The 14,921-nt window shown below is 45.8% G+C and overlaps 1 protein-coding gene across 3 annotated transcripts in view; it reads left to right on the top strand.

Moving 5' to 3' along the window:
- The first annotated feature begins 439 nt into the window (after nt 1-439).
- The window catches only part of npm1b (nucleophosmin 1b), a 152,039-nt gene continuing 137,557 nt past the window's right edge, over nt 440-14,921 (top strand). For all 3 annotated transcript variants that reach the window (XM_069923487.1, XM_069923489.1, XM_069923488.1), the window contains exons 1-2: nt 440-542; nt 8,140-8,219. In XM_069923487.1, coding sequence (XP_069779588.1) covers nt 485-542; nt 8,140-8,219 — 138 coding nt within the window. In that variant the 5' untranslated portion in view covers nt 440-484. The remainder of the gene's footprint in view (nt 543-8,139; nt 8,220-14,921) is intronic.

Here is a 14,921-nt window from a genome sequence, read left to right as displayed (position 1 = left end):
CTAAATGTTTGGACCGTGATGCTGCGTAAAATAGCGAATTTTGTGATGTGTTCATGGCAATAAATTCTGATTCTGAACCTGAACCCATCCAGATTACGCTGGAGCCAAAGCTGAGATTGGGTGCATTGCATTTGCAGCATTTGGGGATTTTAAAAAAACTTTAAAGAATAAGTGTGTTGCTCCATGAGGCTGGGTACACGCTTTGGAAGCAACACCTGTCAATCAACGTCCGGACTGGCATTTGATTGATAGGGAGGCTTGCACGTTGATTGGACTATAAGCTGGACGGTACGCGCAAACATCTGGGCACAGTCTCTTGTTCCGATTGGTCTATAGGAACGTCCATCAGATCATTACGCCCCTCCCCCCTGCCAGGATTGGAAGGGAGAACTCCTCCTGCGTCAATGATTGGTTAAAAGGATGCGGCCGGAGGGAAGCTGTGATTGGCTGGAGAGTGCGGTGGCGTCGTGAGCGAGGGGGTGTCATGGACGAACGGAGAGAGCGGCCTGTGGCCTCGTTTAACCCGAGCGTGCGGCTCTTCGGTGAGAGGGCAGCGGCGCCCGGTCCCGAGTTGGAGGGAGGGAGGGGTCTCGGGCCCGCGCGGGGGGGGGGGAGGGCTTGGCCTCGAGAGGGGGCGGGGCAGGGGACCTGTGGGGCGGAGGGGGCTGCCCGAGAGGCGGGCGGGTTGGGGGGGTGGCCCTGAGTGGGGGGGGGGTGGAAGGCCCTGAGAGGTGGGGGGGGGGAGGAAGGCCCTGAGAGGTGGGGGGGTGGAAGGCCCTGAGAGGTGGGGGGGTGGAAGGTCCTGAGAGGTGGGGGGGGGAGGGCGGCCCTGAGAGGTGGGGGTGTGGAAGGCCCTGAGAGGTGGGGGGGTGGAAGGCCCTGAGAGGTGGGGGGGGGAGGAAGGCCCTGAGAGGTGGGGGTGTGGAAGGCCCTGAGAGGTGGGGGGGTGGAAGGCCCTGAGAGGTGGGGGGGTGGAAGGCCCTGAGAGGTGGGGGGGTGGAAGGCCCTGAGAGGTGGGGGGGTGGAAGGCCCTGAGAGGTGGGGGGGTGGAAGGCCCTGAGAGGTGGGGGGGTGGAAGGCCCTGAGAGGTGGGGGGGGGGAGGGCGGCCCTGAGAGGTGGGGGTGGGAGGAAGGCCCTGAGAGGTGGGGGGGGGGAGGAAGGCCCTGAGAGGTGGGGGGGGGGGGGAGGAAGGCCCTGAGAGGTGGGGGGGGGAGGAAGGCCCTGAGAGGTGGGGGGGTGGAAGGCCCTGAGAGGTGGGGGGGGGAGGAAGGCCCTGAGAGGTGGGGGTGTGGAAGGCCCTGAGAGGTGGGGGTGTGGAAGGCCCTGAGAGGCGGGGGGGTGGAAGGCCCTGAGAGGTGGGGGGGTGGAAGGCCCTGAGAGGTGGGGGGGTGGAAGGCCCTGAGAGGTGGGGGGGTGGAAGGCCCTGAGAGGTGGGGGGGTGGAAGGCCCTGAGAGGTGGGGGGGTGGAAGGCCCTGAGAGGTGGGGGGGTGGAAGGCCCTGAGAGGTGGGGGGGTGGAAGGCCCTGAGAGGTGGGGGGGGGGAGGGCGGCCCTGAGAGGTGGGGGTGGGAGGAAGGCCCTGAGAGGTGGGGGGGGGGAGGAAGGCCCTGAGAGGTGGGGGGGGGGGAGGAAGGCCCTGAGAGGTGGGGGGGGGGGGGAGGAAGGCCCTGAGAGGTGGGGGGGGGGAGGAAGGCCCTGAGAGGTGGGGGGGGGGGGGAGGAAGGCCCTGAGAGGTGGGGGGGGGGGAGGAAGGCCCTGAGAGGTGGGGGGGGGAGGAAGGCCCTGAGAGGTGGGGGGGGAGGAAGGCCCTGAGAGGTGGGGGGGGGAGGAAGGCCCTGAGAGGTGGGGGGGGGAGGAAGGCCCTGAGAGGTGGGGGGGGGGAGGAAGGCCCTGAGAGGTGGGGGGGGGAGGAAGGCCCTGAGAGGTGGGGGGGTGGGAGGAAGGCCCTGAGAGGTGGGGGGGTGGGAGGAAGGCCCTGAGAGGTGGGGGGGTGGGAGGAAGGCCCTGAGAGGTGGGGGGGGGGAGGAAGGCCCTGAGAGGTGGGGGGGGGAGGAAGGCCCTGAGAGGTGGGGGGGTGGAAGGCCCTGAGAGGTGGGGGGGTGGAAGGCCCTGAGAGGTGGGGGGGTGGAAGGCCCTGAGAGGTGGGGGGGGGGGAGGGCGGCCCTGAGAGGTGGGGGGGGGGGAGGAAGGCCCTGAGAGGTGGGGGGGGGGGGAGGAAGGCCCTGAGAGGTGGGGGGGGGGGAGGAAGGCCCTGAGAGGTGGGGGGGGGGAGGAAGGCCCTGAGAGGTGGGGGGGGGGGGGAGGAAGGCCCTGAGAGGTGGGGGGGGGGGAGGAAGGCCCTGAGAGGTGGGGGGGGGGGAGGAAGGCCCTGAGAGGTGGGGGGGGGAGGAAGGCCCTGAGAGGTGGGGGGGGGAGGAAGGCCCTGAGAGGTGGGGGGGGGAGGAAGGCCCTGAGAGGTGGGGGGGGGAGGAAGGCCCTGAGAGGTGGGGGGGCGGAGGAAGGCCCTGAGAGGTGGGGGGGGGGGGAGGAAGGCCCTGAGAGGTGGGGGGGGGGGAGGAAGGCCCTGAGAGGTGGGGGGGGGAGGAAGGCCCTGAGAGGTGGGGGGGGGGAGGGCGGCCCTGAGAGGTGGGGGGGGGGAGGGCGGCCCTGAGAGGTGGGGGGGGGGAGGAAGGCCCTGAGAGGTGGGGGGGGGGAGGAAGGCCCTGAGAGGTGGGGGGGGGGGGAGGAAGGCCCTGAGAGGTGGGGGGGGGGGAGGAAGGCCCTGAGAGGTGGGGGGGGGAGGAAGGCCCTGAGAGGTGGGGGGGGGGAGGGCGGCCCTGAGAGGTGGGGGGGGGGAGGAAGGCCCTGAGAGGTGGGGGGGGGGGGCGGAAGGCCCTGAGAGGTGGGGGGGTTTGGGGGAGGTTGGCCCTGAGTGGCGGGTGTGTGGGTTTGGGCAGGGGGGGGCTGGCCCCGATGGGCGCTTGGATTTGGGGGCCTGGCCCTGAGGGGCGGGTGGTTGCCATGGCCCTGATCAGCTGGGGGGGGGGGGTGGGTTCAGAGCAGGTGGTTTAGGGATGCTACAAAATCTGCTTCCTGCCGCCCACCTTGATTTATCACGAAGCCCTGACGCCACACACTGCCTGACTCCAACTTAACCCCACTGCCTGGTGAACCCTGCTGCCCTGAGTACCCCCGCCCCCCCCTGCCTACCTCTTCCTGTTGCCCAAGCGACCCCACTTTCCATTTCTCCCTCCTCCCCTGTTTTTGCTTCTACTTGATGAAGGGCTCAGACTTGAAATATTGCTTGCCATAGAACCAACGAATATTACAACAGAGAAACAGGCTCTTTGGCCCTTCTAATCTGTTCTGAACAGTTCCACTGACCTGCACCCAGTCCATCACCCTCCATACCTCTCCAATATACCTGCCCAAATTCTTCCATGTCAAAAACTGAGCCTTCATTCACCACTTCAGCTGGAAGCTTGTTCCATGCCCCCACCACCCTGTGAAGTAGTTTCCCCCTCAACTTTTCCCCTTTCACCCTTAACCCAGGTCCTCTGGTTTGTATCTTACCTAATGTCTGGAATAAAGCCTGCTTTATTTTGAATACCTTTATCAAATCTCCCCTCATCTTCTACGTTCTGGGAATAAAGTCCTAACCTGTTTAACCTTTCTCTATAACTCAGTTCCTGAAGTACAAGCAACATCCCAGTAAATTTTCTCTGTACTCTTCCAAACTTGATATCTTTCCTGTAGTTAGGTGACCAAAATGCACAATGCTCCAAATTTGACCTCCTCTTTCTACCCCCCAATGTCATCCCAACTCCTACACTTAATACTTTGATTTATCAAGGTCAATATGCCAATAGCACTCTTTACAACCCTAGTCACCTATGACACCACTTTCAGTATTCCCAGATCCCTCTGGTCTACTGGGCATCTCAATGGCCGACCATTTACCGTGTTTGTCCTTTCTTGGTTAGTCCTTCCAAAATGCAGCACCTCCTACTTGTCTGCATTAAATTCCATCTGCCATTTTTCAGCTAATTTTTCCAGCTGGTCCACATCCTTCTGCAAGCTTTGAAAGCCCTCCTCACTGTCCACAACACCTCCAATCTTTTGCTTTCTATGGATGCTATGTGACCACCTGATTTTTCTCAGGCACATTTATGTATTTCACTGAACTCTGGCCTACACACATTTTTGCATTGGAACTCCCTTCCTGTCATTCTCCTTCACTCCATGCCTCCCCTCCCCTCCTCCTCGCCGCCCCTCACCTCCCCTCCTCCTCTTCCCCATCCCCCTTCCCCAACAGTCTGGTGCAAGTTGAGGCTATGTTTCACAGTGTAACTTGGTTGTGGGAGACTGATGCATACCACTGCAGAAGCTGTCTTTTAAAACTGCTAACAAATGGGTGACAATAAAGTCTAGTTTAGGGGATTGCTAAATTATAGAGAATTTTGGCAAAAGAAAACAAATTGTTTTGTCAACTTCTCATGTGCTTCTCAACATTTATCCAGGTAAGGCACTTTTCCTGAATACTGGTTCTTTCTATAGATTGAGGTTCCTGGAGGTCTAAAATCAATTATGTGGACAAGTGTGATATCTGGTTAATGTTACAAGAATCTTAGAAAATGAAAAAGGGTGTGTGTGTCACAACACTGCCAGAGATCAGAATTTAAATTTGGCCCTGTCTGTATGGAGTATTCTCCCCGTGTCTGCAAACATTTCATCTGGCTGCTCCAATTTCCTCCCACATGGCAGCATTAGAAGATTAATTGGTGTCATGGGTATATTTGGACAGCATGGGCTTGTCGGTTGGAAGGGCCTGTTACTGTGCTGTGTCTCAAAATTAAATAGAAGCAGGAATAGACTTTGTCTTGACATCAATTCAGTGCAATTCAGTCAAATCACTTATAATTCCTGTGCTCTGACATAAGGCCAAAGCTTGAACTCTCATTTACCATCATTTTGAATACCCTCATTTCCGCATGGACATGTCCTCTGTCTTCTGTTTGCACGGTGCCAAATGTAAACTATTGTGGCCAAAAAATTCCTAAATTGTGTCTATATTGTCAACCCATTTCTCAGATTGTGTTAATTTAGAAGAGGAGAGGGGTAAAGAGGATCCTAAAATATTTAAAATGGATGAATTTTTCGAGTAATTCAATTCCATTTCTACCCAAGAGGGACGGTTCAGTAGTTTATCAAAATGTATCAATAAAAGTAGATTCCATATGTTAACTCCCAAAGAGTAAAATCTAAGATTTGGAAATGATAGTCCCCCGTTCCATTTAGTCTTTTGAAGATGAACTTTATTTATGCACGGTTGTTTTCCTTGCTATATGTATGAGGAAATAAACAATTCCACTAAATCAAAAAAGATTTAGGAATGAAAGTTGGTGAAGCTTGAAAAAGATTTAAAATGAATATTTTTTCTAAATTTTTATTCGATTCGATATATCCAATCATTGTAATAGATAAAGGTGACCATCCCGATAATAATTCTTTAGTCTGATTAAATAATATCAAAATGTTTTCTTTTAATAGATTTTGACCTCTTGTTTTAGATAATTCCCAATTATCTAAATTGGTCTTTCACTATTTTAAATGGGAAATTGAAATATTGTAGCTCATGCTATAGCAGCACTACAGAATAAAGAAGTGCACAGTGTGTGAGGGTGAACCAGTAACTGACTTTATTATTTGAATTCCTCTCCCTATGCGCAGGGGAACACCCACTTCTGGTGACGTATGCACTGGCTTCTGGAAGTCACATCGCGGTGTCATTCCCTGGCCGATGGTGCGCCACCCGGAAGCGAGGAGTTTCCCTGGGCAACACGTGACATCAACCGCGGGCTTCTCGGGAATGAAGGGCGACCTGCGCCATTTTGAGTTGGACAACTGGAGCGGTGATTCTGCCTGTCTAACTGCAGTCGCTCGATCCGCGACAAGATCTTGAAAAAGATCTTTTTTGTGGAATTGGTTCAATCTTGTGTAAATTTAATTTGTAATCCAAAAACTTATTAACTTGGGTAAGCAAAATTAATACATTTAGTATAGAAACCTCAGGATTTGAGATAAAAATCATGTTAGGATACTTTATGTTCAACTCTATTTCTAGTTATTCCTGCAAAATCTCTGGTCTCAACAGCTAAAAGTTCTAGTACCAAATCAAAAAGCAAAGGACTTGGTGGGAAACCTTGCTGAGTTCCCCTATACAGCCTAAAAAGCTTTGATTGTTGTAAATTAGAGCTAATTAAAACTGTAGGATATGAATATAATTTAATCCATTTCATAAAATCTGGTCCAAAATTAAATTTGCAAAAGTGGCAAACAAATATTTCCATTCCACCCTATCAAATGCTTTCTCAACATCTAATGAAAGAACACATTCTATTGCTGTGGTGGAAGGTAAATACAAGATGTTCAATAATCGATATGTTATAATAATGATATTTAATAAAACGAGTTTGGTTGGAATCAATAATTAATGATAGAATATTTTCTAATCTGAACTAGAACTTTAGATAAAATCTTCATATCTACATAAGTAACGGAATAGATATATAAGATGTACATTCTGTTGGCTCTTTCCCTTTTTCAGAATAAGAGATATTCTAGCCTCATTAAAAGATGAAGGAAGCTTCTCATCCTTAAATAAGTCATCATACATGGAGCTTAATTGAGGTACAAGCCATTTGGAGAAAGATTTATAAAATTCAACAGGATATCTGCCTGGCCCTGGAGATTTACCAGACTGTAATGAGGAAATTGTGAAAGATATTTCCTCCTGAGAAATGGGTGCCTCCATTCTTGTATGCTTTTCCTGATAAAACATAGATAAGTTAAGTCGATCTTAAAATAAATCCAGCATTGAAGTGAAATTATTATTCAATTCACATCTATAAAGGTTAGAATAAAATTCTCTAAAAGTCTCATTTATCTTAAAATGATCTGCTGTCATTTTACCATTTCTCATCCAAATCTTGTTGATTTATTTTTTAGCTGTAATTCCCTTCAATTGTCCAGTTAGTAATTTACTAGATTTTTCACAGAGAGCGAGGGTCAAATTTAGTTTTGAGTTCTAGTACAATTCTGGAGTTTTGTCTTGAGCAAATTGTAAATTGATCAATTAATTCCAATCTTTGTTGGTTTTAATATTTGCTGTATAATCGTGATTTGTCCTGTATCCCAAACAATCAAATCAGGTATCAATAGGGAGGAGTTGGTAAACAAAAAACTGTATTTGCTTCTCCAAAAAAAAAGGAATTCTTTGTCTGCAAGTAGAGTGGTATTGAATCTCCGTCGTCTTTTGCAAAAGCAACATCCGAAAAATTCAAAGTCAAAATAACAGGAGTATGATCAGATATTCCTTGATGTTCATGATTTAATTAGAAAATCAATTCTAGAGTAAGAATGTTGTAGATTTTTTTGGGGGGGGGGATTATTCACTGTTATAAAAGTTAACAAATGACAATACTCATAGGCTGGATCTCGACACCGGCTCCTGTACAAAAAGCTGACCTGCCCATCTGGGATGCCAATGGTGTAATGCTGCAGGCCCCGTCTCCTTTTGCAAAGGGATGCTGGGTCCTTGTTGCAGTGACCCAGCTTTTCTTGGTTGAGTGTGAATGACCTGAGCTGGCCAATTAAATCGGATCGCTGTGTAGAAGGGGTACCTGATTCAAGGACAAAAAAGTAAAATTAAGTTGCCTTCACTGCATACCAACTGTTACTGCATTTTGGACCCTGTTTTTATAACTGCACTGTGTATATGTTGTAAGCAAAATAAACTTTATCACTCTTCCTTGGCAACACATGACAATAAATTTGAACTTGCGCTGAAATTTCAGGCAGATGACTTTCAGGGCTGATCTTGATGCTGAGTTGTAGTGGAATTGCTATTGTGCTTGTTACCTTGTGGCTGTGATGGTGCTTTGAAAATACTTAATCTATTCTAATGAACATTAAGGCATGCTAAGGTTTTGAAAGACGTTTGTATAAATATGATACTTGGCTCCCATAATCCACCAATGCAATTCTCAATATGACCATGGAGTTAAAAATGTGCTTTGATTTTCAAATCTGTTGTACATTTTTGCATACATTGCTGGGAGCATTAAGTCTTATTTAGAGTTTTTATTTTTTATTGTTCAGGGTGTGTGTTGGAGGGATCAAAAAAAGAATACAAGCTCAAGGTGGAAGATGATCTGACGCACCAACTTGTTCTAAGGACGGTGAGTGCCCCAAGTTCTGTGCACAGTTGGAAAATCTACCTGTATTTTTGTCTGCTGAATCTGTGGAGTCAATGTGTGCATGTCAAATGGGTCACTGAATTCTGTGCTGCGGACTTTTGTGTTTGACTTGCCTGAAATGTGGTTATGTATCTTCATCTTTGCTATGTTTGATCTACTGAGTTACTTCAATCATGGTGTCTGCAGACTTTTGTATTTTACCCCTGAATTCACTTGCCATGCGTGAGGAGTAAGCTTGTGTTGTTCTTTTGTTTAAGAAGGGCAGCAGGGATAATTTATAAAATTATAAGGTGATGAACCTTGCTTCAGTTTAGGGAAAGCTATATGGAATGGATTCTTTGGGACAGGATTTGCTTACATATGGAAAAAGCATGGTCTTATTCAATATAGTCTGCATAGGCTTGTGCAAGTTGGTCATTTAAAAAAAAAATGTTTTTGGGGATGTCTTGTGAACAGTTGCATTTTTAAAGGGGTGATGAAGATTGGGCAGTGGATGGACTTCATTAATTGATTTGATAAGGTCCCTCTTAGATAGGCTAATCCAGAAGATTGTATGGCATCTGGGATCTGAGGTGACTATTGATTGGATTAAAAATGAGCTTGGCCATAGATAGCAGGGTAATGGAAGGAGAGAATCTATCACTGACTTTGCAGATTAGCATTGGAACCTCGCTTTGTGATATACAAATTATTTGGCAAAAATGTAAACAGGATGGTCAATAAGCTTACTGTCGCTGCACAGGTGGATTTGTGAATCATGAGTTTTTCAAAGGATGCAAAAGAACATAAATCAGAGATGTGGATGGAGAAAAGGCAGTTAAATGTGAGGTGTTGTACTTTTTGAAGTCAAACGCAAGGGTGATGATTATGGTAAATGACAGGACCATTACAAGCAATGATGTGCAGAGACATCTTGGGGTACGTCCATAGATCCCTGAAAATGGTAACAAAGGGTAGTAAAGAAGGCCTGCCTTCGTCACTCATGGCATTTAGTATAAAAGTCGGGAAGTCATGTTATAGCTGTATTAATCCTTGGGCCATATTTGGAATGTTGTGTGCATTTCTGGTTGCTGGATTATAGGAAGGTCATGGAGGCTTTGGAGAGGTTGGGGGAAGTGATTTTCCCCAAGATGTTGCTAGGATTAGAGAGTATCAGAAATAAGGAGAGGTTGGACAGCCTTTTAGATTGTTTTCTCTGTAATTTCAGGGTGTAATAGAATATTTGTAGATGTATTTGGGAGAAATTGGTAAAATTAGAGTAGGCTACATACATGCACACACTTTAAAACAGATCTTATTTGAAATATTGAAGAATTCATATTCAGTGAATTTACAGAAACTATGGAGAATGCTGTGCACAATTCACAAGTAGATGCTAATTTAAATGATGTAATTAAAGCAGAAGCAGGAGACGCTCTGGCTGCTAAAAGCTCTTTTCAAAGGTTTTGACAGAGTGCGCAGAAAGGTCACTCTTGGGATTTGTTTACCTAAAGACAACAGCTTGACCAAGAAGACTAACTCCTATTGTTTGCTGGAGAAGGTCAGGTTAGATGACATTTGCTCATCAAAGATGGAGTTTGGCACCAAATATGTCCCGACACAACCCACGCTCAACTCCTGTCTATCCTGTCGTGTTCCTCTTTATTTCTTTTCTTTGGCTTGGCTTTGCGGACGAAGATTTATGGAGGGGGTAAATGTCCACGTCAGCTGCAGGCTCGTTTGTGGCTGACAAGTCCGATGCCTATACTGGCGCTCATCCAGCATCACGGTGCTTTCATTGGGCCTGGTGGCAGCGGCTCAATGGTCATTGTTGCTACTAGTGCTGGGGAACCGAGAAGGGGGCCGCTCTCCTGGTGCTTGTACAGTGGGGGGTGGGGGGGGGGGGAGGGAGGGGTGGGGTGGGAGAGATGGCAGCGTGATTCAGGTGGGAGGGAGAGAGAGAGACGGCAGCGCCACTCGGGCAGGCGAGGGGAGGAGGAAATGGCAGCGCCACTCGGGCAGGAGGGGGAGAAGGCAGCGCCACTTGAGCAGGCGGGAGGGGTGGAGATGGCAGCGCCACTCAGGCAGGCTGGGGGGGAGGGTGGGTGGAGGAGGCAGTGGGCTGAAAGGGACAGAAATCAAAATGATTCTGAAAGATCCCAAACAATGGCAGGCGTCCGGTCCTGATGATCCTGGATAAAAGGTTAGGCACCTGTGCCATCATTATGTCTGAATTTTGTTTCTATGGTCCAATTGTTGAGATTGCCCTGATGTTCATGCTTTGCTTAGTGCTCTTCAGGCCAACAGGTTTGTATATCCTTCACCTGAAACACTGCACAAGTGATAGTTAATTAGAGGCTTCTGGTCTATTTTCATTCTTTTTGCTGCTTCTTATTCTTTTCACATTTTACCCAGAGGCCTAATGTCATTCTTCTGGCTAAATGTTGATTCTCTTAACTTGTTCCTCTCATTCCAAGACCTTGCATTCGAGGGGCACAGTTTTTGATTTTTCGACAACTTTAAGATCGAGCGAGGTAATATTAGCAAAAGGGAGAGGATAGATTACATAGTGTGATCATTTTCACTTTAAAGGTGATTAAAAAGGGTTTGCTTTGCAGAAGTTCTTTGTGAAACACTGGTGTGCTTTCCTTGGTTCCAAACTAATTTCTGACTCTGCATTTAAGAGCATGCTAAATTGTCAATAAAGCATCCTGAGACTTGGATTATTTTTCTCCATGAGTGACTGTGTCCATCAATCTTCTCTTTGTTCGCTGATAAATAGTGCAGTTTGGTCACAGTGGTAATGAGATTTTTATTATCTGCTACAAGATCTGATTGTCATCAGACTGCATCCAGGAGAGGCATATGCAATAACTTTTTTCTTTGTCAATTTTGTCATCTGATTGTACAAGTACCAACGAAACAACGTTCTCCTATCCGTGGTGCAAAACATGCAACTGGAATTAACATGCATGTAATATGTATGCAGGACATGTATTCATACATACAAACAAATATAGTTTTGAGAATAGGAGAGTCTCAGAGGGTGAGTGTGAGCAGCTCCTTTGACCGTTCAGCCTTCTCACGGCCCATGGGAAGAAGGGCTGAAAAATGGCAGATGGGGGCAGGAGTCACGTGATGGAGTAGTGGCCGGTAGGAGAATACCAGCCCTCTCCAGAAAAGGAAAAAAGTGAGGAAAAAACAAAAACACACAAATCACAACAAATAAAAATAAAGGTGTGGAGGAAATGGCACCAAAGAAAGAAAAGCCAAAAACAACGGGAAGAAAAGAAGAAAGAAAGATACCGGAAGAGAAAAGTGAAAGCCTTACCTGTACGAAAAAGCAGGGACCCGCCATGGAAAGAGGAGCCCACTCCCGGAGGTCAGTGGAAACCCCGCAGGGTCACGACCCATCGAACGCAGGACTGCAAAGATGGCTCATGGAGCCAAACAGAGGTGCACAGCTGCGCATGCACGAGAAATCGCGCATGCACGACAAAGACAACACCGACGGTTGGGGGGGGAGACCAGCTGTGGAGTGGAACTCTACAGCACGAACAGCTGAAAGAGACCCGACAGCAGGGCACCCGGCAGGAAGATACAGAAAATAACGGGAGCGGGAGGGGTGAGAATGAAAAAAGGAAACCAGAGACACAACTGATAACCAGCCCAGAAGAATAGGACCAAAATCAAGACACCATTAAAAAAAAATACCCAACAAACAGACAAACAGCCCAACAAGAAAGTCAGAAGAGATACAGATACAAGGAAGAGAAGTAGAAGAGACAAACCCTCGAGCAGACACAGAAGAAGAAGAAGGAGAACATCAAGCTCTGCACAGAGAAATAGAAGATAAAGTGAATACATAGATTTAAAAAAAAACAAGAATATATGGAAGCATTAAAAGAATGGCTGACACGAGAATTTAGTGAAATAAAAAAGAATGAAAAGTACAGAAGAAAAAGTAAGTAGATTAGAGCTGGTCATAACAGAAATAGAGAAAAGATTAGACAAGGTGGAAGAATGAGAAACAGCCGTAGAAATAGAAGTGGACGACTTAAAAAGAAAATTGAAAAAAACTGATAAAGTTAAAGAAACACAGGAGTTGTTAGCTCAGCAGATAGATATAATGGAAAACTATAGTAGGAGAAACAATATAAAGATAGTGGGTCTTATGGAAGATAAAGAAGGCAAAGGTATGAAAGAATTTAAAAAAAAAATGGATCCCCCAAGGTCCTGAGAATGCTAGAAATGCAGGAAGGAATGGAAATAGAAAGGGCACACAGAACATTAGCCCCGAAACCACAGCCACAATAAAAACCAAGATCCATTTTAGTAAAATTCCTGAGATATACGACAAGAGAAAATATATTGGAGAAGGCAATGAAAAAAATGAGGAAAGACAAAAAAACCACTGGAATACAAAAAATTTTTTCTACCCAGACATAAGTTTTGAGCTCCTGAAGAAGAGGAAGGAGTTTAACGCAGCAAAATCGATCCTATGGAAGAAAGGCTATAAATTTATGTTAAGATATCTAGCGGTGCTTAAAATAGTTATCTCGCGGCAGCAAAGCAGACTGTTCTCGGATCCGGAGAAAGCATGAGAATTTGCAGAACGCCTGCAAAACAGAAAGAGATATGAAGAGATGTAACAAGAATGATGACAAACTTCATATAAAGAAGAAAAATAATGTATAAGTAAGAACTAAGGAGGGGAAGAAAAGGGAAGAAAGGAATTGAGGGGAAATAAAGAGGGTGAGCTTTGTTCTATGTGAAGATAAAAGTCTTCGGTGGGAGAGAATAACAGTCACTGCGAAATCAATTTACGTTTGCGAGCGGGTTCACAATCCAAATGGAGAGCGGAGTTGTGGTTGCCTGGCAAGGGACAAGGGGCAACTCTGCGAGGGGGGGCCATTTGTGGTTAAGGGAATTTTAGATGTGGGAATAGTGGAAAAATTTTGTTTTAGAAGTGTCTTACAGTGTGTTCAGAAAAAGAAAACAGAAATGGATATGGGGGAAAGGTGGTGATGAGGAAGCAGAAATGAGAGGTAAACAAAGTATGAAATGGCCATGTTGAACTATATGACTATAAATATTAACAGAATACATAACCAAATCAAAAGGAAGAGGCTGTTAAATTTACTGAAGAAAGAAAAAATTGATATACCATTCGTGCAGGAAACACATCTAACTGAAGTGGAACATAAGAAATTAAGGGGAGACTGGGTAGGGCACGTAATGGCAGCATCATATAACTCAAAAACCAGAGGAGTAGCTATATTAATCAATGAAAATGTACCAATCAAAATAGAGGAGGAAATAATAGATCCAGCAGGGAGGTATGTATTGATAAAGTGTCAGATATATTCAGAATTTTGGAATTTGCTCAATGTATATGCACCTAATGAAGAGGATCAGAAATTTATGCAAGATATCTTTTTGAAGATTGCGGATATGCAGGGGAATATACTGATAGGAGGGGACTTTAACCTTTGGACTCAAAGATGGATAAAACTGTGGGGGAAAAAAAGACTAGCTGAAAGAACAAAGTAACCAAATTTATGGTTAAATCGATGCAGGAAATGCAACTTTTGGTTATATGGAGGAGACAACACCCAAAGGAGAAGGAATACTCATTATTCGGGTAGACATAAAGCATACTCAAGGATAGACCTGTTCCTGTTGTCAGCCCACATCCAAGGAAGAGTAACGAAAAGTGAATATAAAGCTGGATTGTTATCGGATCACTCACCCATGTTATTAGCAATAGAGCTGGAGGACATCCCACCAAGAATGTACAGATGGAGATTAAACTCCATGCTACTTAAAAGACAGGATTTTAGAGAATTCATTGAGCACCAAATTAAAATGTACTTTGAAATAAATATGGAATCAGTGAAAGATAAATTTATATTATGTGATGCAATGAAAGCCTTCATCAGAGGGTAATAAGTTATGTAACTAAGATGAAGAAGGACTACAATCGGGAAATAAAACAGCTGGAAAGGGAAATAGTAAGTACAGAAAAAGAACTAGCAACAAGGGATGATATAACAAAAAGAAGAGAATTGGCAGACAAAAAAATAAAATACGAAACACTACAAACGTATAAGGTGGAGAAGAATGTAATGAAGACAAAGCAGAAGTATTATGAGCTAGGAGGAAAAAATGCACAAAATACTAGCTTGGCAGCTTAACACAGAACAAACTAAAAGAATGATATTGACATCAAGGAAAAAGGACAAACAAATTACATATAACCCAACAGAGATCAATGAAAACTTCTAAGAATTCTACAAGCAATTATATCGAACTGAGAACGAAGGGAAAGAAGACAAAAGAGATGAATTTCTAGCTAAAATTGAACTACCGAAATTGCAAGGAGTAAAACAAATTAATAAAATAATTTGAAATAGAGTAAATGCAGGATATATTAAAAAAAAACTACCGAACAATAAAATGCTGGGAGAGGGCCGACTCCCAATAGAATTCTATAAAACATTTAAAGACATTAATTCTCCTCTCCTGGAAGTAATGAACCAGATTGAAGAAACACAAAACATGACAGATTCATGCAAAACAGCAATAATTACAGTAATACCAAAAATGGGGAAAGATCCACTAACACCAGCATCGTATAGACCAATATCTCTACTCAACTCAGATTATTAGATAATAGTTAAACTATTAGCAAACAGATTGGCC

This window comes from Narcine bancroftii, chromosome 3 (assembly GCF_036971445.1).
Source record: "Narcine bancroftii isolate sNarBan1 chromosome 3, sNarBan1.hap1, whole genome shotgun sequence".
Lineage (NCBI taxonomy): Eukaryota > Metazoa > Chordata > Chondrichthyes > Torpediniformes > Narcinidae > Narcine > Narcine bancroftii.
The sequence above is the reverse complement of the archived record's forward strand: the minus strand, read 5'-3'. Positions and strand labels throughout refer to the sequence as shown.